Source organism: Xenopus laevis, chromosome 2L (assembly GCF_017654675.1).
Source record: "Xenopus laevis strain J_2021 chromosome 2L, Xenopus_laevis_v10.1, whole genome shotgun sequence".
Lineage (NCBI taxonomy): Eukaryota > Metazoa > Chordata > Amphibia > Anura > Pipidae > Xenopus > Xenopus laevis.
The window spans coordinates 71,634,171-71,659,274 of NC_054373.1; the positions used below are offsets into that span (position 1 = coordinate 71,634,171).

The 25,104-nt window shown below is 40.5% G+C and overlaps 1 protein-coding gene across 13 annotated transcripts in view; it reads left to right on the plus strand.

The window, feature by feature from the left end:
• Positions 1-20,541, plus strand: part of LOC733397 (ankyrin repeat and SAM domain-containing protein 1A) — a 317,888-nt gene extending 297,347 nt beyond the window's left edge. For 12 of the 13 annotated variants that reach the window (XM_041582016.1, XM_041582019.1, XM_041582015.1 and 9 more), the window contains 5 exons: positions 1,790-1,876; positions 6,395-6,532; positions 11,251-11,406; positions 13,220-13,314; positions 19,402-20,541. In XM_041582016.1, the coding sequence (XP_041437950.1) occupies positions 1,790-1,876; positions 6,395-6,532; positions 11,251-11,406; positions 13,220-13,297 (459 nt within the window). In that variant the 3' untranslated portion in view covers positions 13,298-13,314; positions 19,402-20,541. Of the gene's footprint in view, positions 1-1,789; positions 1,877-3,858; positions 4,942-6,394; positions 6,533-11,250; positions 11,407-13,219; positions 13,315-19,401 lie in introns of those variants that run through there. The other variant, XM_041582022.1, reaches the window with a different exon arrangement.
• Positions 20,542-25,104: the final 4,563 nt, after the last annotated feature.

Below are 25,104 nucleotides of genomic sequence, written 5' to 3' on the forward strand. Positions count from 1 at the left end.
CAAAATGATTGAACATGTTTTGAAACAGTGCTTTTCAGCTTCTATGGTACAGAGGGCCGGAATTTTTCTAATCTACATGTTTTTAGACCACACCCACTTTAAAACCACACCCATGTTACCGAAAGACCATGTCCACATTAATAGCACACCAAAAAACAAAATGGTTGGTGCTCACTGCAGGGATCAGTGCCAGAACAATGGGAAGGCAGAGTAGACGGCTGTCTGGGGTGCCATCATTGAGGGGCGCACTTTTAAGGGGATTTTTTTTCGTTTTTTTAATCTTTTTTCAAGCGTTTATTTAATAATTTGTTTCAGTAATCATAGTCACCCAGTTGGGTGTAATCCATCTCCTTCACCTTCTCCCTCTTGCCGGCAAGTAATAGCTCCTTGTGTGCGGTGCAGCACAATGTGCGTACAATGATGTCACTGATGTTTTGGGTGATAGAGACAGGCAGAGAGCTGGCGGCCTGCTTGGTGTGGCTTGCTCTCGCTGCTCTCAGCTTTGCACAGTTGCACTGAACTGAAGACATTCTTTCTATTACAGTAAAGTGTGAAGCTTCCTGCTGGCACAACCAGGTACAGATTTGGGGGCTATATGTTTGCTGTTGCTGCTGGGCACTGTCACAGGTACATAAATACTTGGGGGCAATATGATGTGATCAGATTCATTTTTGACTGCTGCTGGCACAGGTAAAGATTGGGGGCAATATGATGGCTGCAGAAGGGCTATATGATGGATGGCTGCTGAGTCTAGGGAGCAGTAATATAAATGAAAAAATGTTTTACACTTTCTTGCTCTCTTTATTTAAAAACCATCATGGTAAGGAGGTAAATGGTAACGCTGGACAAGGGGTACTGAGTGAAGCTTTTGCCTAGGATGCCAATTAGCATTTTCAATAAGGTGTGAACAGGTGAACAATGTGGGCAGTTTCAGTCTGGGTCTCAGGTGTGAACAGTATAGGGCTTTAGGATGTGAACAATAGAAGTGTCAGAAGTGTGAACAATACAGGGAGATCACAGGTGTGAACAATACAGGGGATTACAGTGTGAATTTGAGGTTTAAACAATGCAGGGGCCAGTCAATCTCTGTAGTGATACCTTTTAAATTTTACATATGGTAAGCAGACACAGCAGGCAGACTTTGATGTGGAGGGCCATATAAGAGGGGGGGGGGGTCGTCAGTTGGACAGCCCTGTTTTAAAAGATAATTGTCAGTGTAATTAGAGAGAGTAGTTTTTCTGTACCTTTCAGCACTTCAGTAGTTCTTGTCACTTAAACTTTCTAGTAAGAGCTCACTACAAGATACTGCTTTATTATTATAGAGAAAAGATAAATAATTGTTTTTAATATTAGAATTGTTTAGTTAAAATGGACTTTATAGGTGATGGCCTTCCTGCAATTCAGAGCTTTCACTTAAATATAGAATTGTAATAAAATATTATTTTTAGGCTTACACAAAATGTTTAATTTGTGATGTTTTTCCAGCTTTTTTTTCTGCTAAATTTAGCTATAGTTCTTGAAAACTCTATTAAAATGATGTGAAGTGAACAGAAATACTAGTTTGCAATACAACCTTGTGTTATATTCCCCGTTACAGAAAATGGGCTCTTAGTAATTAGGTGTAGGGTCAGCAGGAGGAATAAGACACTCTAAAACCTCATTAAAAGCCACTGTGTTTGCTAAAATTATATAGTTTAAAATCCACAATGTGTAAACCATTGGGTGCAGAAGAAATATTGAAACAGTTGCTTTTGAAGAAATCTAAAAATCTAAGGCTTTCTTTCTGCAGAAATCTACAGAGCAAATGAAGAAGATACCTCGCATTACCCTTTCAATCAGCTACAGAGGTGTAAAATTCATTGATGCATCTAACCAGGTGTGTAAACCCTCGTTACTTTTTCTTTCACACTGCTTTGATCTTCAGTTTCCTGAAGTCACCGAAGTTTCCTCGTGAGGCAACTTTGGGCGACTTTAGAAAAATGAAGCAATCCGAGTGGCATTTCGGGGAAATTAGTCGCCCCAAGAAGAGGAAATCTCCCCAAATAGCCACGTGTGCCACCTCCCTTAGTGAAAAGAATGTAGAAAAATCCTCTTCACCCTATGCTTGTTTACTCAACAATAATGATTCATCAGCATAACTACTGTATGTGCTTTTTTATGAATAGTTGCAGTTTCTTTATAGAGAGTGGTTTTGTATTGCTGGTTTTAAATTTGCATGATAAATGAAAATGTAATTGTAAGCATCTTACTACTATACATTAAAGGACCAGTAACAGCAAAAAATTTTTTAAAATTCGTTAGTATACAATGAAAAAAAAAAATACCAAGACATCTTTAATTAATCTTTAAAATCGCAAAGCCTTTTTTAAGAAATAATTCATCAAAACTCCACTTCCCCTCCTCTTCAGAAAAGGTGACAGGACAACTATCCATCCTGCGGCGCTTGATTTCTCCTCCCTGGCTATTCTACAGACACTCTGGCAGAATGTGAAGGAGCGTGGGCTGGGCAGTACAGAGCAAGCGCACAAGGCACACGGCTACTACGCAGAGGATCTATTTCCAATGGGAATGTTACCTGCTTGCAGGCTACACTGGGCACTGCCAGCAGCACCAACCTACCTTGTGTAAATTACTTACAGCCTGGGCTTAACTCACCCCAGGAAAAGGGAGCAACAGGGAACTGAGCGCACAGCTCCTTCCCCATTCTGCTGCCCCACAGTCACTGCTCGGGATCCCTGCACTTTCCCTGCACCCATCCGATCCCAGTGGAAAAAGTTTTCTCCTGCTGCGGTTCACATCTGCTACTTAGTGGCTGAAGCAACTCAGATCTGCGGCTTCAGCTCAGATTGCGCTGTCAGCACCAATAGAGCTCCCAGTTTGCGCAGCGCATAACAGGCAATACTATTGTCCACATTCGAGCGCTTAGTAGAGAGGAATTGGGTATCACATTCAGAATGTTTCTATGAATAATATGGAGGATAGCGCAATATAGCTGTAAAGGTGACATTCTCTCAGTTCTGCCCCTGCCTCTCATATCACTGATTATAAAAATACTAAGGGCAAAGATGCTGCCAATTAGGGGCACTGGAAGTGGCTAGTTGAACTACTAAGCGCTAGAATGTTGACAATAGTATCGCCTGATATGCGATGCGAAACCTGGTTGCTCTATTGGTGCTGACAGCGCAATCTGAGCTGAAGCCGCCACTAAGCTGCAAATCTGAGTTGCAACAGCCACTAAGTAGCACATGTGACTGGCGGCAAAATGGGGAATGTGCTGTGCGCTCAGTTCCGTGTTGCTCCCTTTTCCTGGAGTGAGTTGAGCCCAGCTTTAAGTAAGTTACACAAGGCAGGCTGGTGCTGCTGGCAGTGCCCGGTGTAGCCTGCAAATGGGTAACATTCCCATTGGAAATAGATCCTCTGAGTAGTAGCCTTGTGCGCTTGCTCTGTACTGCCCAGCCCACGCTCCTTCACCTGCTGTCAGAGTGTCAGTAGAATAGCCAGGGAGGAGAAATCAAGCGCCGCAGGATGGTTGGTTGTTCTGTCGCCTTTTCTGAAGAGGAGGGGAATCGGAGTTTCAGTAAGCTATTTCTTAATAAAGGCTTTGCGATTTTAAAGTTTAATTTGTCTTGGTGTTTTTCTTCATTTTATACTAACGAATTTTAAAAAAACATTTTTTGATGTTACTGGTCCTTTAATTAATGTATTACTTTTAAAGATATTTCTAAATGGAATTGCTATTGAAGCCACATCTGCCAAATCTGCACTGTTAACTGTTCAATCAATGTTTAAAAAAAAAAGCAGCTTCCTTCCAGCCATGACTCCAATTTTCATAAATGCATTGCATGCCTTTTTTTCCAGTTATGTTAAAGGAAAAGAAAAGCCCTCAGAACATCTTCTTATATGAAAAGGCTCTGTCAGTGCTCTGTAATCCCCTCCAACAGCAGTCATTTCCAAGCAACACTATCATGCAGAGACAAAAACCCAGACTTGACTATTCTGAATCTCCCATGAAGCTGCAGTTTCGGACAAGACCAAGACCAGTGATTCTGCGCAGTATTGTCTCCCAGACAAGCAGGACTGATTGGCAGAGTAGAAGGAATGACTAACCACCCTAGTGTCTGCAGCAGCCAATAGCAAGCTTCATGTCTCGTTGCCATGACAATGCACCAATTTAATGACTAACCACCCTAGTGTCTGCCAGCAGCCAATAGCAAGCTTCATGTCTGGTTGCCATGACAATGCACCAATTTAAATTACATATTACAGTGCAGGAAGGAGGTTGGGTTATGACTGTACATGTGCACAAACAGCACACACACTCCATCTTGTGAATGTCAGCAAATACATGGCATAAGGCTTGGAAAGCAATGGAAGAGACAAACAAAAATCAGTATGCTGCAGTGGAGGAGCTGTTTTTCAGGAATTTAAACTTAGCGATTTTGTGCAGCATAGGGGTTTTTAACTGAGGGGCAACATGCATAACATGGGCTTTCCTTGTCCTTTAATCACAGAACATGCAATTTTTGTGGAACTGGAGTTATTTCTGTAGGAGGAGGCTGCTGCTACAAGAGTCAAGAAAATAGAAAGGGACAGCTAGATGCTGCTTTCAAAAGAAATAACATTTTACAATAATGTTAAAATGAATGAAATTGTAAAATCAATAAAAAAATTTAAAATTTGGAAAATTAAACAACAAGGAATTTTCATTGTTCATTAATTAATTTTTTTTGGTGGGGATCATGACACCATGAAATATAACCCAAAAGAGGTGCCTTTATTCAAACTCAAAAAAGATCTTTCACAACTATTAGTTGAGGTCTGACAAAGTCAGAGCAAGAAACAAAATTTTTAGGAAAAGAAAAAAGAAACCCCACCAATAGTTATGATTCTAAGGTTGACAGAAAAATTCTAATAGGTGCTGCAACCTACTTATTTAACAACAATAATTCATAAGAAATTGTACTAAGAAAAAAAGATTTTAAAGTGCTAGTGCCGTTATAACCACATTAAACTTTTCATAAATACTTTGAGATCGAAAAGTTTGAAAAATCTAACTAATTCAATTCATCAGTGAGATAATATTACTCATTGAATTCATCCATAAATAGAAAAATTCATTACTTAAGTAAAGTGCAGTGCAATAAGTTAGAGTATTAGACCCAAAAAAAAAATTAATTAGTTGAATTAAAAAGTAGTTAAAAATGACCAAACAAGGTAGTGGGTTAAAAAATATAGTCACAATCCAAAAAATTAGATAGTAGAAATTAGAAAAAATAGATGGTGGAGTTGTCCCGAAGACTAGCTACCTGATTTTTTCTAGAGCCTGGGACACCACAAAGATAAGGCAGGACAGGGTAACCGGGGCTGTGGCCTTGGTATTTAGCTTGCCCTAGATGTTTAAAAGAGGCTAAATAACCCTAAAAAGCCACAAACCGTCGGCCCCTTAGAATGGAAAGAAGATAAGAGGTTGTATAGAGTAGAAGAGGATTTGACCCAAAAATTCTTGCCCCCACTTCCGTTGAAAAAAACCCAACCAGACTATTTACAAAAAGATTAAATTTTAGCAAAAGAGGATTACTGAGAACGCCGACGTACGTTTCGCTAAATAGCTTTGTCAAGGCGAAAATTCGGTCTATAACTAATAGTCTGGTTGGGTTTTTTTCAACGGAAGTGGGGGCAAGAATTTTTGGGTCAAATCCTCTTCTACTCTATACAACCTCTTACAATCTTCTTTCCATTCTAAGGGGCCGACGGTTTGTGGCTTTTTAGGGTTATTTAGCCTCTTTTAAACATCTAGGGCAAGCTAAATACCAAGGCCACAGCCCCGGTTACCCTGTCCTGCCTTATCTTTGTGGTGTCCCAGGCTCTAGAAAAAATCAGGTAGCTAGTTTTCGGGACAACTCCATCTATTTTTTCTAATTTCTACTATGTAATTTTTTGGATTGTGACTATATTTTTTAACCCACTACCTTGTTTGGTCATTTTTAACTACTTTTTAATTCAACTAATTAATTTTTTTTTTTTTTGGGTCTAATACTCTAACTTATTGCACTGCACTTTACTTAAGTAATGAATTTTTCTATTTATGGATGAATTCAAGGAGTAATATTATCTCACTGATGAATTGAATTAGTTCGATTTTTCAAACTTTTCGATCTCAAAGTATTTATGAAAAGTTTAATGTGGTTATAACGGCACTGGCACTTTAAAATCTTTTTTTCTTAGTACAATTTCTTATGGATCATGACACCATATAAGACTAAGCAGACAGGTAAGTTTTTTAACCTCTAGACCTCTAGCATTTTTTCCCTGAAATTTTACTCTCTTGTTTTTCCATGGGTGCCTTTTACTTGATCAGACATGTTTAGCTTGTGGATTTTATCTTCCTTTGTAGAATGTAATTGCAGAACATGAAATCCGGAACATTTCCTGTGCAGCTCAAGATCCAGAGGACCTCTGTACTTTTGCCTACATCACCAAGGACCTACAAACTAGCCACCATTACTGCCATGTGTTTGGCACTGCCGATGTGGTGAGTCTAAAATAGTTCTGAAAAGTGTTCAGCATTTATTTTTCTTAAAGTGTTAGTAAAACCAAATAGATATTGCCTTATTAAAGCAAATGCAATTTTAAAGAGTACACTGAAATAAATAAAACATTTTGATTTATTTGTAAATTCAATTACTATTAAATGTCATTGCTGACTGTTCCTGACTGATGGGCAGCTCCCCTTCAGCCAAGATTCTGTTTGCACAAATCATGCATGCTCTGTTAATATCAGAATAATGAATAATAAATGTAATGGACAAAATAACTGTATCATTCTTGGCTAGGCAGAGAATGTTAATGAAATATTGGTAGCTGGTGGAAAGCAAGCGCCCCTGTGAATTTTGCCCCATGGTCATTCTGTAATACAGTGTTTGCTTCAGAACAAGCAAGGGGGGATGAGAGAGAGATGGCATTCAGCCAAGCCTAGGATAAACAGATCTGAAACAGGACAAACCAGGTCAGGCTATTCAGGTTTAGCAATTAGAGGCAAGACAAAAAAGATCTAAACAGGCTGGGTCATACACCTTCAGAGGGGGCAAATATTTTTTTTTCTTTTGAAATGAGAAACAAATTGCTTCAGTTGCAAAGAATAATTCCAAAATATATATGTTATGTATTCAGAGTAATACAAATATCATAATTGCAAGGTTTTAACAGAATGTAAGAATGTGAGAGGTAAGTCTGCACCTTTACAAAGGCTCCATCTAAAATACGTAGTTCAGTTTTGCTCAAGGGCATATTATTGAACTAGAGAAAACTCAAGAGAGAAACATCCATGCTGATGAAGGGAAAGAAGGTTAGACATTTAAAATAGGAATTATCTGGGATTGGGAGTCCATGCTTATTTTGAACAAAATCTGTTTCTTACTGACTTCTATATTGTTCTACATCTGGGATTTGTAGTTGATTAGTTTAGAGCAGTGATCCCCACCAACCCTTTGGATGTCGCTCCCAGTGGCCTCAACGCAAGTTCTTATTTTGAATTTCTGACTTGAACGCGAGCTTCAGTTGTCTAAAAACCATGTGTACTGCCAGACAGAGCCTCCTGTAGGATGCCAGTCCACATAGGGGCTACCAAATAGCCAACCATAGCTCATATTAGGCACCACCAGGAACTTCTTGCATACTTACAGTATGTTGCACTCCAACTTCTTATATATTTGAATCTGGCTCATGGGTTATAACAATTGGAGAGTCAGGTTATTAAGTAAAGTAAAAAGGAGTCAGTGGTGTAAAGTAAAATAGTTAGGATGAAATATTTCCTTACGAATGTAACCCATTTCCTTTCAGGTGTTGTGCTTGAGAGTATCGGTCTTTCTAGTTCTTTGTTGCGATGCAATATGGTAAAATCACTGATAAACACACAAACCAGTATCAAGATATTTCTTCAGCTACCAGCACCTCAGGGACACCTGTCCATGTATATTCCTGTGCCATCAAACATGTTTCATGATGCAGTTATTTAGCTATGCATACATATGTTTATGTGACATTGTTGTCATATGTTTTACAGTCTTTTTATTGCAACATCATTGCATTCATTGCATTTCTTTTCATGTGTGTTCCATTTTCACCTCTTGCCCTGATATACCAGTAAATTACACACACTTCTCTGTCTATTTTACTGGAGTGTGGGAAGGTTTTTCTGTATGTCTAACTACATGCTACCTCAGTTAGTTAGGATGGAACAATGAATGCATGCAAGAAAATAATTTTAAAGAAGAATCTAATGGAACTATATGACACTATATCTAAACAGAATCTCTTAAATATATATAAAAAAAAGAAAGAAAGGGCCGATCATGCTACAACTAGAGAAGACTTAACCATGGAAGGTGTGGTACTAAAGAAAGACCCCACTGACTGACTTGTATGGTCAGTCACACATTCCCAGACCGATAATCCAACAATCTTAGAGAATCATAGGATTATCAGCCCTGAGACAAAATTTTCATTAGTTGCTGGAAGTGACTGAAGAGCAGCCACATTTCAGTGCAACAAAAGAAAATTGTGCCACTGACCTAAGGCTTTACTTCTTAACTCTAGAAGCCTCAAATCTTTCAGCTTGTGGACTGGAATTATTTGCAAGAGCCTTTAGTTAACAACAAGAATAATGAAGTATTAGAATCCTACAACAAGAGTAACTGTTACAGGATATCACTCCTCAACAATTTCAATATACAAATGGAACTAAAAAAGGGTGCACCTTCTTCTTGATATTTTTTTTCCAATATTTAATGAACCTCTAGCCTAAAGAATACTTCTTAACAGGACTCAATAAAAATATGCCCTACCTCATACAAGGTCATTTTCTTTGCAGATAGTTACATAGTTACATAGTTAAATTGGGTTGAAAAAAGACAAAGTCCATCAAGTTCAACCCCTCCAAATGAAAACCCAGCATCCATACACACACCCCTCCCTACTTTTAATTAAAATTCTATATACCCATACCTATATTAACTATAGAGTTTAGTATCACAATAGCCTTTAATATTATGTCTGTCCAAAAAATCATCCAAGCCATTCTTAAAGGCATTAACTGAATCAGCCATCACAACATCACCCGGCAGTGCATTCCACAACCTCACTGTCCTGACTGTGAAGAACCCTCTACGTTGCTTCAAATGAAAGTTCTTTTCTTCTAGTCTAAAGGGGTGGCCTCTGGTACGGTGATCCACTTTATGGGTAAAAAGGTCCCCTGCCATTTGTCTATAATGTCCTCTAATGTACTTGTAAAGTGTAATCATGTCCCCTCGCAAGCGCCTTTTTTCCAGAGAAAACAACCCCAACCTTGACAGTCTACCCTCATAATTTAAGTCTTCCGTCCCTCTAACCAATTTAGTTGCACGTCTCTGCACTCTCTCCAGCTCATTTATATCCCTCTTAAGGACTGGAGTCCAAAACTGAACTGCATACTCCAGATGAGGCCTTACCAGGGACCTATAAAGAGGCATAATTATGTTTTCATCCCTTGAGTTAATGCCCTTTTTTATGCAAGACAGAACTTTATTTGCTTTAGTAGCCACAGAATGACACTGCCCAGAATTAGACAACGTGTTATCTACAAAGACCCCTAGATCCTTTTCATTTAAGGAAACTCCCAACACATTGCCATTTAGTGTATAACTTGCATTTATATTATTTTTGCCAAAGTGCATAACCTTGCATTTATCAACATTGAACCTCATTTTCCAGTTTGCTGCCCAGTTTTCCAGTTTAGACAGATCACTTTGCAAAGTGGCAGCATCCTGCATGGAACCTATAGTTCTGCACAATTTAGTATCATCTGCAAAAATAGAAACAGTACTTTCAATGCCCACCTCCAGGTCATTAATAAACAAGTTGAAAAGCAAGGGACCTAGTACAGAGCCCTGTGGTGATGACAATTTAACTGCAATAAACAGATCTCAAATCACATTACAATATGGGTATAGAGAACTCCAGATATTCAGCAAGCTTTCAGGATTTAAAATAAAAACCAATTAGATCTAAACCTCTAAACATTTGATTAGACCCAAAACTCGAGAGCTTTTCAAATTTTTAATTTAAATATACCAAAAATGGTTAGAAAATCAAAATGTTATCAGACCTAAACTATATCTTGGAGCTTTAGCAGAACACACATAGAACCAATAGAACCAACAGCTATGCTATAGCCAGCTGAGCAAGTATCTTTTCTGTATTTAAAATATACAATAATTCTCCTATCCTAGCTAAATTAACTGAATGGTATGCCCTATTTCAGTGCTGTCCAACTTCTGTGGTACCGGGGGGCAGGAATTTTTCTGGTCTATGTGGTGATAATGACCACACCCATGTTACCACCATTGCTACAGTTAATGGTGGTAGCACACCAAAAAACCAAATAGTTGGTGCTCACTGCAGGGATATTATTCATCACTCATATTAAACTGTTCTAAATTGATACATTCAGTTGATACATTTTTTATATTTTTTATATTTTTCCCTGCTGCACATTGTTATTAAAGTGGTATCTGCCATTTGGCATTCTTTTATTGACTTTTCTGGTTAGATGAATCTTAAAAAACAAAAGTTTTGATATTTAGCTCTCCTCTACCATTTACCACAATGGTTTGCCTACTTCTGCACTTCTTCTTTAAAAGTCTCTTAAACATGCGGGGTATTGTGGGAACTGGAGTCTTGTCAGAGGTGTTGACTGGTACAACTAGGATGGTTGTCCCTTGGTCTATCAGGTTCAAAAGGCATTGCATCAAGTATAACGAAAACATCCCTCATAAATGGCAAACCTCTACTTTTAAGAAGCTCTGCAGTGTGATTGATTATGGATCCTGATGGATTCACTGTGGGCCAGGCAGCAATATGTTAGCCCCCCCCCCCCGTGAACCAGTTTCCTTTTAGGGGAAAAACAGCATACCATGAGGGAAAAAAATGGAGCACAGTGACAGTACTTTATTTACCTTTCCTAGACATCCCTAGTGCTGACTAATACTTATGCTGCTGCAGTAAGGTAAAACTGGAAAATATTACACAATGGATGCCTGGGAATAAGGTAAGATATAAACATTGCACTCAGTTAATTTCCCTGACCTAGTCCAATTTTTTCCTTAGAGGTCCACAGGATATTTTTACTGTTGTACTGTAGTTCGTTTACATTCTTGTTAATTTTATTAGTCACATCAAACACCAATTTCTATGCTTTTTTTGACTGTCCTTCAGAACCAGGCATATGAGATTATTCTTACCCTTGGCCAAGCATTTGAAGTTGCGTATCAACTAGCCTTGCAGGCCCAAAAATCACAGCACCCTGAAGATATAGCCATAAGGCTATCTAAACCTGTTCCTAAACCTCGGGGCAGTATTCGTCGACAAACTGTAAGTATTAGATAAGAAACCTTTTTTAATACGAAAAGAATATTCATGGCCTTATTAATATATAGGCACAATATATAGGGCCGATATTGAAAAAGAAATGCTAAAAAAACATAATTGATAACTCGTTAACTATTCAAATATTATTGTAATCAAATTATTGTAATCAAAAGAAGAATGACCCTCTCCTCCCGCAACTCTATACCCCTTTTAATACAGCTCATAACTTTGTTTGCCATTGTAACAGCTGACTGGCATGGCTTGCTACAATCCACAAGTACGCCAAGGTTCTTCTATATCAAGGATTTGATGGAGAAGGTGGCATTAATGATATGCATGGCTTGCATATTTTAACATACAGTAACTGGTAAATAACCTGATATCAACATGGCATCTCTTCTGCCGCTTTGCCACCCAGAGTGCCAGCTTGTACAGATCCCCCTGCCACACTCTAAACCAGGATCTTTTTTCTGTTAATATACTTACAAAATATTGGTTTTTCACATTGTTTTTTAAAATCATTCTTGAGGATTCTTGACACTTTAACTTCAATATTAGAAAAACTGTCACACATAGAAAATAAAAAGTCATTGGAAAAAGTTATTTCTGTTGATCTATCTGAAATCAACTAGTTGTTTGAAGGTGAACAATCCCTTTAATAGAGTAACTATTAAAGGGGTTGTTCACCTTCAAACAACTAGTTGGTTTATACTGCCAACGTTTGCACAACTCAAAATCTCAAAGGAGACAATGCTATATCACTAATTCACACCAGTGCTTGAGATAAACTATAAGGGGCATATTTATCAAGGGTCGAATTTCGAATTGTATAAACTTTGAAATTCAAATTGAATAGGTCCATTTTCGATCTAATAGGTCCGTATTTGGCCGAATTAGAATCTTACGAATCGAAGGAATTTCGCATTTGATCGTATTCGATTTAAAGTTTTTCCCCAAAAAAAACTTAAATTTTTCAAAGTTCACCAATTGACTCCAGATGGGTTCTAGGAGGTCCCCTATAGGTTAAAACAGCAATTCGGCAGGTTTTAGATGGTGCATGGTCGAATTTTTAAAGAGACCGTACATGATAAATTTAGATATTCAAATTTTCAATCTTTTTTCACATTCAAATCGAATTTGGACTATTCCCACAAATAGCTTGAAATTTGATTTTTTTTTATTCGAAAACTCACCTCAACCTTTGATAAATCTGCCCCTTAGTATTTTTTTTATAGGATTCCAAAGAGCATCTTTCCTAGTTAGTTTTTAAACTACCTGAAGTTGTGATTTATGGGGGTATTCAATAACGGGCACTAAGCTTGCCCAGGTGCAGTAACCCATAACAACCAATCAGCAAGTAGCATTTACTGGTCACCTGTTTCAAAGCAAACATCTTATTGGTTGCTATGGGGATTGCTCTATGGGGCTCACTGAGGAGAAAGAAAGGCTGTATCAGTTTTCTGCTAAAAAATGCACGGCCCAGTGTATCTCTTAAGCAACCTCAATTGATTTTGACTTTACTTCTTCTTTAAAGAGTACAGAGTGGTGAGTGGTTTGACTCAAGGACCGAATAATGTCTGTGCTTATAAAAGTTTTGTTGTGTGTGCCTTGGTTTAGATAAATATTTCCCTGCCTTAATTTCACAGCTGTGCTCTATACATATCTTGCCCATCTCCCCTAACTTACCTTTGAACCTTTCCTTCAACTTTTTACTACCTTTACTTAAATAATGTTACTTAATTGACATATTAGCAGAGATTTATTTTAATAAATACTAAAATAATGTTGTGGGCATCTTGTATTCTTTTGCATTCAGGTAGAGACACTGGAAGGGGGAGAGCACTCTATGCCCACTTATGGAGCAGCGTCCTGGGCAATGGATGAAAAGAAGTAATGAGACCTAAGTGCCATGTAAGTAACTACAAAAAACATGTTGTTGATGTTGTAGTGAAGATGATTCACTTTTTTTACACCTATTGTAATTTAAAGGTTTGACAGAAACTGTGGCTTGCACACTGAAAATAGGTTGTTATTTTTGTTGTAAAGGAAAAGGAAAGTATTTTGTTCCACGTGAGGTGCCAAATGTTAGGCACCCCCAAGTGATTGTATTTATTTACCTGACTCCCAGGGCCGGTGCTCCTATCAGCATAAAACTGCACAAGCTCAGGGGTTCTTTCAGGGAGCAACACGGAGCGATCCTCTTTCTGCTTCTGTGATGTATAGTTATCCATGTTTGTTCTATATTTAAATGAATGGTGGGTCAGTTACCTTGGGGCTATGCAGGCAATCCTCTTCTACAATGGCACCCTCATCAAAACAATTCTGAAGGAATGGAACACTGCTGATAAAAGATATAAAAGATTGGACACCTTCTACCATAGACCAATGGTTAAAGCTCCAATCACCCGCCTAGCCAAGCAAATCACTATACCACTAGAGCAGTGCTGTCCAAATTCACACCTCTACATTGTTCACATCTATGACATCTTTTTTGTTCACACCCTAAAACCTTGTACTGTTCACACCTCATTCCCCCATATTGTTCATCTGTTCACACTTCAGACAATCTGCTGAAGGGACACCAGGTCATAATAAATTTCTCTGTCTCCTGCTTTATTCTGCCTGCCCTATGCTTCCTGTGTTCTATACTCTGCCTGCCCTATGCTCCCTTTGTGAGCCATACTCTGCCTGCCCTATGCTCCCTGTGTGAGCCATACCTGCTCTGTGCTCCATGTTCCATACTCTACCTGTCTTATGCACCCTGTGGGAGCCATACCTCTACCAGCCATATGTTCCCTGTGTGTGCTATAATCTGCTTTCCCTGTGTGCACCGTACGTTCTGGCAGGCAAGGGCTTTAACTGCCAAGTATGTACCTAGTATGTTCTGGCAAAAATCTGTGCTGATCTCTGCATCAGCGGCTTTAGCCGCCTCTGCAGAGACTTGGCAGTGGTGACAGTCCCCTGGGCAACAAGGTTGTTGGTTCTGCAACAGGATTGTTGCAGGGCTGACCTAAAATCGCAAAAAGCAGCATCTGCTGCACTTACCCGTTTCCTCCAGCTTGCTTCAACTTTCTCCTTCACTGGCGACGCCCACGCACTTCCTGCTTGCAGTGACTCAGCATACATGCTGCTCCAGGACTTCTCTAAACATCAGATTTCCCTCCTGCTCCATAAACGGTAAGTGGCCTTCATTTACACACACTTATATACATCTATACACATTTACACACTCGTTTTAGTAAAGATTAATTATTTTTTTTTCATTTTGTTTTGTAACGTTATGTACACTCATTTGCACTTCATTTCACAATTATATACACACAGTCACACCACTTTTAGAAGTGTACACAAAAAACTCACAAAGAGGGTTTTTTTATTTTTTTTACTTTTTCATTTTACCAATATGTGTTTTTTTTACCTGTTTTTGGCAGCATGACTATTGGATAATCGATTTTGGTTGCTAATTATGCTGTCAGATCAGTTATTTTATTTAATTGATTTACACAATTTTTGTGATTTTATTGCTATTTTATCCCTGCATTATTTTTTCTCATGTATCTTTAGTATAGTTTTGCTGTTTGGTGCTTTGGTATAGAAAGATATATTTTACTTAGTTTAAATCCGTCAGGATATGTACTTTCCAAAAATATATGGTTTTCTTGGTGTCTTTTTACAGTTTGGGGGTCTTACAACACAACGCACAGTTGGGGCTCTCTTTTCAGCAGCTTAGTTGGCTAGCATAAAATTGCATATGCACATTTTTCATTTGGGGTCCGTACACACTACATACTTAAATCTATGCATATTGGGCATCAAACTATTCAGTAGACTTCTGACGTCCATATTTAGGGGGATTTTTCTTTGTAAGTACAACACTGTGTGTTTAGAAAAGCTTTGCAGTTTGGTGTAGAAAGACGTCTTTATCTTTGTTGGATTGTTTAAAATGTGTACTTTCCAAAAAATATATGGTTTTGGGTGATCTTTGCTGTTAGAAGGGTCTTGTGGCAAATAATATGCAGTCAAGGGTCTATGTTCACAGAAGGCAAATTGGCAGCCGAGAAAAATCATATGCACTATTTTTAATTGGGGTCCGCACATGCCAGCTGCCTTGGTATATCTTTGCATATTAGGCATCAAACTGTTCAGTAGAACCTTGGCATCAATATTTATGGTGTTTTACAATTGTATGTAAGAAGTTGGGTGAGATAAATGCGACCAATTGCAATATATTTAGGGGATTTTCAGAAATGTAAAAACCTTTGCTTTTATTGCCAAATTTAGGAAAGGTTTGTGGCTTGGTACTTTGGAGGACAAAGACATGCATACCCAATTTGGATTTGGGAGAATGTGTTCTTTCCAAAAATATATGGTTTTCTGGGATGAACTTACATTTTTCTAACTTTGCCCCCCCCCCATAACTATGTAAATGTGTTGATCGTGCAGTACCTGAAATGACAGACCATATGGGGGGTCTTCCTTTTGGGGCCCCTATATGCCATGTGCTTGGGTTCTCCAGGTTTTCATATTTGGGGTGATTTGTCTTGATACCTAAAAGTATGTGGGAAATACGATGCTGCAGGTTGGAAATTTTGAGGTGATTTTTGAAAATGTCACCAAAATCACCACATTTAGGAAAGGCTTGCGGGTTGGTGCTTTGGAGTAGAAAGACATGCATACCCAATTTGTATTCGGTAGAATTTGCACTTTCTGAAAAGATATGGTTTTCTGGGGTGAACATACTTTTTTCTACCTTTGCCCCCCCCCAAACTATATAAATGTGTTGATTTTGCAGTACCTGAAATGACAAACCATATGGGGGGGGTCTTCATTTTGGGGCCCCTATATGCCATGTGCTTAGGTAAACCTATACATATTGAGCATCAAACTGTTCAGAGCACCCCAGGCTTTCATATTTGGGGTGATTTATCTTGATACCTAATATGATGCTGCAAGGTGGAAGTTTTCAGGTGATTTTTAAAAATGTAACCAAAATTGCCAAATGTAGGAAAGGTTTGCGGCTTGGTACTTTGGCGTAGAAAAAGATGCATACCCAATTTGGATTCAGAAGTTTTGAGGTGATTTTTGAAAATGGCACCAAAATTGCCAAATTTAGGAAAGGTTTGTGGCTTGGTACTTTGGAGTAGAAAGACATGCATACCCAATTTGGATTCAGAGGAATGTGTATTTTCTGCTGTGAACGTATTTTTTTCCATCTCCCCCCCCCCCCCAAACTATGTGAATGTGTTGATTTTGCAGTACCTGAAATGACAGACCATATGGGGGTCTTCATTTTGGGGGCCCTATATGCCCTATATGCCACGTGCTTGGGTATACCTATACAAATTGGGCATAAAACTGTTCAGAGGACCCCATGCTTTCATATTTGGGGAAATTTGTCTTGATACCTAAAAGTATGTGAGAAATACAATGCTGCAGGCTGGAAGTTTTCTATCCTTTAACTATTTGCAAAATCATCCACCCTCTCCATTGCTACACATCAAGCCTTGTGGATGAAAACATGGAGTGCCGCCCCTGGATGTCACTAGTTGGGCCAGAACTAGACTCATTCATTTCCAAAGTCATGGGAGGAAAGAGTAGTTTTCTCCCAAAAAAAGTTTTTTTCCCAGGAAAGCCAAACAATCCTTTACTTCGCAAAAGCAACCCTTTACAAGCTCATATAAACATCCCCCCATGGTCACCCACACTAGTGTGGATCCATTGTGAAACCATTCGAGCCTCACATCTTTATTTGCATACGTTTGTTAACTTGGAAGAATCACATTCCTTGTGGCGATAGTTTCAGCCAGACAGATTCAGAAATTGGGACTCTGAGTTGCAAAACTACATTTTGTTTCTTTGACCAAAACAAAGTAGTCCTCCGCATAGTTTCTACCTTCTTACCAAAGGTCACCTCATTCTTTCTCATTAATCAAGAGATGCAAAAAACAGCAGACTTCAGGAAGGCAAACGTTCTTTTTTTACTTTTTGTTTATGCCCGCAGAGGGACAAAAGCTTCCAAACACATCATCTCTAGATGGATAAAACTGCTCATTACAAGGGTCTACCAACTCTGTTGCCATCCGGTTCCCATCAGAATCACAGCCCACTCTATGATGGCACTCAGCACATCCTGGACACTTCTGAATGTCACCTCAGCTGATCAGATTTGAAAGGCAGCCACATGGTCCTGCCTGCACAACTCCACCAAGTACTATACATTCAATGTTTTGTCCTCAGTGTATGTGGCCTTCGGTCTAAAGATCCTGAAATCCACTGCTGTGGGGGATCGAGCTGTGCAGATGAGGGTTTAATGTGTGCAGATGGGGGTTGAGATGTGCATGGAAATTGAGATGTGCAGGGGGTTTGCAAAGGTTGGACTGAGATGTGCAGGAGGGGATTGAGATTTGTGCAGATGGGGGGGACGGAGTTCTGTAGGTGGCTGGGGGAACTTGCGTCATTTTCTAAATAGATCCCAAAAGAAACATGTGACTCTATAATAACCAGTCATTTCCACTGCTGGAAAGTTCATGTAGGAGACTCATATCATTCAGTAAATAGATCCCAATAGAAACAGCTGATGTTACTCAATAATGTGCAGTTCTTATAAAGAGTTACATTAATTAATTTTATAAATGAACAATCCGTTAACTGGGAGTAAGTGCAGTTTGTGATAAACCACAATTTTATCGCTTTTTTTCCTGCATCCTGTTTTTTTTTTTTTGCCTTAAAAATGTTTTGGTGGCATTGCAAATAGCGTATTCACTAATTGTCCTGTGTGAAATATCTTTTGTATATTATTTCAGTTTGGTGGTTTGCAGTAGAAAGGCGTATTTATCTATTTTAGAATTATTATATAATGTGTACTTTTGGGAAACATATGGTTTGCTAGGGTCTCCATACCTGTTAGGGGGTATTATGGCACATGAAACACATACTGGATACTTATATCTCAGATGTGTCAGCTGTGAAAATGTTATATGCATATTTTCATTTGGTCGTACATAGTTTGGTAAAAATATGCATTTTGGTCATCAAAGTGTTCAGTAGATCCTTGGCATTCATATTTAGAATGTTTATTCTTGGTACTTAATGCTATGTGGAGATAAGATGCTAGAAAATCCATGAAGCCATTTTAGGTATTTTGTGAAAACTGACAATTTTGAGAAAGCATTGTGACTCAGTAGTTTGGAGTAGAAAGACATTTTCAGTTGAATGTGTACTTCCACAAATATATTATTTTGGGGGGTCAGTGTATTAATTTGTGTTTTTTCCCCATAAAAATCATTATTCAGTAGCAGATGTGACTTCCAGGACTATTTGTATGCGCTTGAGGTTTTCCGAATGAGTTGAATTTTTATGCATAAAGTAAAATATTTTTCTGGTATAAATCCCTATATCATGAAAAACATACATTTTTCATCTTTTTGCTATTTAGAGCTCTAAATATTGTTCCAGAAGTGGAACACTCAAACACCCTTTAATAAGATTTGCACATTGAAGGTGAACAACCCCTTTAAAGACATTTGGGACCCCTAACAACTATTTCCAAATGCTAACAAACCTCCCACCATGCTCAACGCCCACAGGAAGTGTAGGGCAAACAGAGTATGGCACACAGAAAGCTTAGGGCAGGCAGAGTACAGCAGGAGACAGAGAAAGCTATCAAGACCACTCTAAGATGAACTCTACTACATACAATGACACAGTGCCGGTGCCCCTCCAGCAGTCTATCTGAGGTATGGACAGGTGAACAATATGAGCACTTAACAGTCCATGTCTGTGGTGTGAACAGTACAGGGCTTTACAGGTGTGAAAAATACAAGGGGGGTCAGGGGTGTAACTATAGAGGAAGCAGACCCTGTGCCTGCAGGGGGCCCTAGGAGGTATGGGTGCCCTGTGAGGCCCTAATTCATATACAGTTTCAATAAATATTTGATACCTGACTGCATGCACAGCCACCTCTGACCTGCCCACCTGTTGTCCTTTGCTTTTCATCAGCTTTCAGGTAGAAGACCGGCTGGGGAGGAAGCTTTAGAGGAAGCAGACCCTGTGTGCATATTTCAAAATGTCTTTCCTTCTCCAACTTTACATTGAGGATTCATTACCAAGGTGTGCACAAACATCTGCAAATTCAACGCCCTTCCAGTCCTGCCATGTGGGAATCACAGGAACATCACTGAGCCAAATGCAGGGAATATAGTAACCTACCAAACTCTGACTTTGTACACACTGAACCAGCTTACAAAGACTGATTTTTTTTGTTTTATTTTCAGAAGAACCCCTTGCAAATTAGTTTTGAGGGAGCGAGTGGTGACATCACACCCCAAGACTATATAACACTTGTGGCTTGTCCTGGAATTGCTTCGGTACTCATTTTTTTCTCTTTTTTTTCCAAAAGGATAACAGCATCAAGACCAACTATCTTCCAGTTTTATGTATCAGTTTTTTTGTGGTGATAGGTTAATTTTTGGACAATTAAAGGTATTTCATATTCCTGTCTGACATCCTATCAACACGCTCATTTATTGTTAAATTGTTTGCTCCCCCAATGAACTGAAAAAAAAATTGTATATGTTTTGTTTGCTTGATCTGCTTTTAAGGGGAATGGAGCTCTTACCTCACTAACCCATATTCACAGTCTTTTCTGGTATCCTATTTCCACATTGCTACTGCTGTGGTAGAGTTAAAAAGAGAGAAACATTTGTACGGTGTGTGCATGTGAATTTCTACACACACTATAACTTAAGAAATAGCTATCAGTGTCTGCAAAGTAAACCATGTATTTTCCCCTTTGGTCATGGTACGTTTTAAGCCTAATTTATTCTTCTTTTTATTTGACATTGAAAATATAAGTGCATGCGGTACATTTTCTGACCTGTATTCATTATTTTCATGTGATCAGATGGGTAGAGATGATAGTGCTGTCTTCAGCTGCATGTACCTGAAACTTAGGTGTTCCATCCATGCTGGTTTTTTAAATATTCTAAAAGATATTCTGTCTTTTCGATTGCCCAGAAGCATTTCTGGACACCAAGCTCATTCTGGCATTGTAATACTGTGTGATTCCCAACACTAACCTGTTTACTCAGTACTAGTTGGAAGCTGCTACATATAATTACATATTTAATCTTCTTTTAATGAGTGGTGATTCATTTATATGACATTTCCATATGGGTATTCATAATACAGACAGAAATGCACTCTCTTCCACATGAAAGCGTTGGGGAAACTTTAGTCTTAAGAATGTTAATGAGCTTACCTGTATATCATATGATAGACAAATAATCCTAAATCTATCACTTTTATTTTTGTTATATTAATTACTTCTGTATAATAGTATCTTTGTACAATGACGACATCAACATTCTGGTGTAATGATGTTGATTTTCTATCTACCAATTATGAACACTGCTATGTTGTTGTATTGGTGGTATGATGCATTGCATAAAGATGGTTATCTTGACAAAAATATGTATACTCCACTAAATGAAGGTGCTTTGTATCTGTATATTACCTCTAGAAATGTTAGCAATTCTCTAATTTCTCCTAGTCAGCTTGGGGGACACAGGGACAGTGGGGGTATAGCTAATACCACTACGAGGTAGGACACAATAATAAAAAAGAACACTAGCTCCCTCTCCTACACTGGCTATACCCCCAGCAGTTTAGTTTGTGTCCTTAAGAGGTTAGGTTGTTTTTTTATAGTCAGTTATACTGGCATTAAGGGGTAATGATGGCCTTTTACACAGAGTAAAAGTCCCTATTACATCCCCCAACGTGGGAACCTGTCTCCGGGGTCTTCGGGTGCTATGTGCACAGACCATCCAGCCAACTGACACTCCTTTCTCTTTCAGGAGGTGAAGGGCTGGCCGGCAGACAATATGACCGTCCCCTTGGGCCATAGGTAAGTGTCTTTTTCCCGACTGGAGCCCTTCTCTGCAGTCCTCCCTTCCCTCCCACAGGCATACTGGGGTTGGCTATTGGCATCTGCAGTATCATGGCAGATTACTGGACAGCACATGTCTCTGCTATGGGGCCCCATGGGCAGGGGAGCGGTGTTCCAGGGCCTGGGGCGTATTGAAACATTCCTGACGCACTCTAACAGTGGCGCGCACCTTGTCCGACAAGACAGGGAGAGTCTTCAGTAGAGCGGCACATCCAGAAGTGGCGGGATTGTTAGCTCTACCGTAGGAAGGGAACACGCGCCCCTCCTTCAGCGCGGGCGCCATTTTGCTCATGTCAGGTGGTCCTTTTGGTACGCCGCATGGCAGAGGATGAGCGCGCCCCTTCCTCACAGCACGGCCGCCATTTTTGGTGTTGATTGGCGGGAGTTGTTCATGCTCAGCATTCCCACAGTGCAGGGACAGCTTTCAAGACATAGAAGCAGGGGCTTCTGTCATTAAGCAGAGGACAATGCTCAGCGCACAGGGTATTAGTTGGTACCTGCAACCAACAGCCACCCTAAGGACTAAAGCTGTTTCTCCTTTCCTGTCTTCACTCGACAGGTTAGTGATCAGTCCAGTAACCCTTGAAGGGTTCTGTTCTTTTTCTGCGCACAGACACTTATCTGTCACTTACTATTGACACCATGTCTGAGGGGAAAAGTGGTAGTCTTTCCTCCAGGGGAGCAACTGCAGCTTCAATAAAATTCCTGGCCTGCGCAAAAGGGTGCAAACATCTCCCTTCAGGGCACAAAGAGCCCCTATGTAAAAAATGTAAACCACTGGAGCAGTGTCCGGATCACTCAAAACTTACTCCACCCCAGGAGGACCAAGCCACCCATGGGGAGCCTTCAGGGTCCAATAGGGATGACACGCCACTCCAGGTGCAACCCACCCCTGGAATTCCTAAATTAGCACTGTGTCTAGACAAACTTCTTTCCCGACTGGATAATCCTAAAATAAGAGCCTCCAAACGCAGGGCCCCCTCTCCCTTTAAGGAGGAGAGTGACACCCCTCCCAGACAATCACCTCCCCTCCACTAGACTCATTGGAGGACAGTGATCGCAGTGAAGGCAAAGTTTCTTCCAATTCAGACCACGAAGAGGAGGATTCACCTAAACTCGTTTCAGAGACTGGGGATTCATTGATCTCTTCTGTTCTCGAGACTCTTCATCTCCAGCGGAGCTCACCGAAAAATGGTCTTCTTCTCCATCTGTATATGCTCCTGTTTCCTGGCTATACAAAAACACGGCCTTACCAGTCCCTGAAACTTTGCCCTTCAAGGACTCTATGGACAAAAAGATAGAGAGCCTCCTGCACTCCGTATTCTCAGCATCCGGCACAACCCTTCATCCTGTCTTTTCTATTACATGGGTCAGCAGAGCTATCCAGTCCTGGTCCGACTCTCTACTCAATTGTTGCGGGAGCACCTCGTCACGAGCTTTCTCAATGGGCTTCCCAGATCAAGGAAGCAAACGACTACCTATGTGAGGCTTCGCTTGACGCAGTCCAAGTAATCAGCAGGTCTTCGGCACTTGCAGTAGCGACTCGCAGGTCCCTCTGGATAAAATTGTTGTCAGCAGATTTTTCTTCCAAAAAATCCCTGACATCCATTCCCTTCAAGGGGAAACTCCTTTTGACCCGATCTAGACAAGATCATCAGCCAAGCCACTGGGGGAAAGAGTACCTTACCACCACAGCCAAAGGCACGTGCCTCCTTTCACAGGGGCAAGTTTTTTCCGTGGCCCCCAATCCAAGAGCACTAGGTCACCCCCCCCGAGACAGTCAATTGCGACTAGATGTCATTTTGGCAGTAAGCCAAGGCCAACCTGGCAAAACAGAAAACACCCCTCTAAGACTGGAGACAAGACTACCTCAGCATGACGGTGGCCTCCCACTGGTAGACACGACGCACCTAGGAGTAAGACTAGCGCACTTTGTTTATGCGTGGCTCACTTTCATTCAAAATGCATGGTTCCACAAAGTAATCACTCGAGGCTACCACCTAGAGTTTTCCTCATTACCTTCTCATCACTTCTTTATGTCCAAACTCCCTCAAGAAACAAACAGACGTAAAGCATTCCAAGGCGTCATCTCCAGCCTCATCTCCACAAAGGTAATCATCTTAGTACCTCCCAGAGAACTTTTCATCAGTTACTACTCCAACCTTTTTGTATTACCAAAAAAGGACGGAACAGTCCACCCCATACTAGATCAAAAGGAGCTGAACAAATTCATTTGGCCACGAAAATTCAAGATGGAGTCGCTCCGATCTGTCATCACGACGATGTCTCCAGGACAGTTCCTCATCTCCCTCGACATAAAGGATGCATACCTACACATTCCTATATTCCCTCTCCATCAGAAATACTTGCGATTTGCTATCCAAAACCAGCATTATCAGTTTACAAGCCTCCCCTTCGGGCTCACATCAGCCCCCCTGCGGGAGGGAGTCTCCATCACTCCTTACCTAGATGGTCTACTGATCAAGGCATCTTCCCTTCAAGAAGCCCAAAGATGGCTCAGAGTGACCAAGGACAGGCTACAGGAACTCAGCTGGCTCCTAAAACTGGCAAAATCATCATTGAATCCCAGTCAAACAATGTTTTTTCTGGGCATGCAGTTCGACACACAAGCAAAGAAGATTTTTCTCCCTCTGGAGAAGGCTCTTCACCTTCAAGCCCTGGTAAGGTCACTTCTTCAGAAGCCACGTCACACAGCCCAGTTCTGCATGAAGTCATGGTTTCCACCATAGAAGCAGTGCCATTCACCCAATTTGACCTCGGAGATCTCCAGTGGAACATTTTGACAACCTGGAAATGAAAATCCCTACTCCAGGAGATTAGTCTGTCGCACAAGTCGAGGGCATCCCTTCTCTGGTGGTTGCAGATCAACCAGCTCTCCAGGTGCAGATGGTTACCGGAACCCTTGTGGCGTATCCTCACAACGGATGCAAGTCTCTTTAGCTGGGGAGCAGGAAAATGGTCTGGAAGTGTGACGAGTAGAAGCTACAAATCAACCTGCTTGAGATACGGGCAATCCGCCTAGGCCTGCTCCATTGGCAACAAGACCTGACCGGTCAGGCAGTGAAAATACAGTCCGACAACTCCATGGCAGTGGCATACATAAACCACCAGAGAGGCACAAGAAGCAGGGAAGCGCTAAACGAAATAAAACTTATTTTCCAATGGGCCTAAGCCCACCAAGTCCTTCTGTCAGCCATCTACGTCCCAGGGCTACAGAATTGGGAAGCAGACTTTCTAAGTAGGCAGTCCCTAGACCTGGGCGACTGGTCACTGAAAGAAGAAGTCTTTCAAGAAATAATTCAGAAGTGGGGAACTCCGTATGTGGCTCTCATGGCAACTCAACACAATCGGAAAGTTGCCAGCCTTTTTAGCCCGATACAGGGAACCCCTGACCCTAAACGCTGATGCTCTTAACAGCCACCTGGGATTTTCATCTGGCTTACGCCTTTCCGCCACTTTCACTTCTTCCCAGGACTATCAAGAAACTGCAACGAGAACAGACCACTCTCATACTGATAGCACCCAGGTGGCCCGGACGCTCCTGGTTCATGGATCTTCTCAATCTGTCGGTGGCAAAACCCTGGACCTTGCTTCCACTTCCAGACCTTCTCAAAAGGGCCAATCTGCCACCCAAAACCCTACAAGCCTCAACTTGACGGTGTGGCTCTTGAGACCCAAATCCTGACAAAAAAGAGTTTCTCCAGAGCCGTGGCGCACACTGTGCACCACCCACA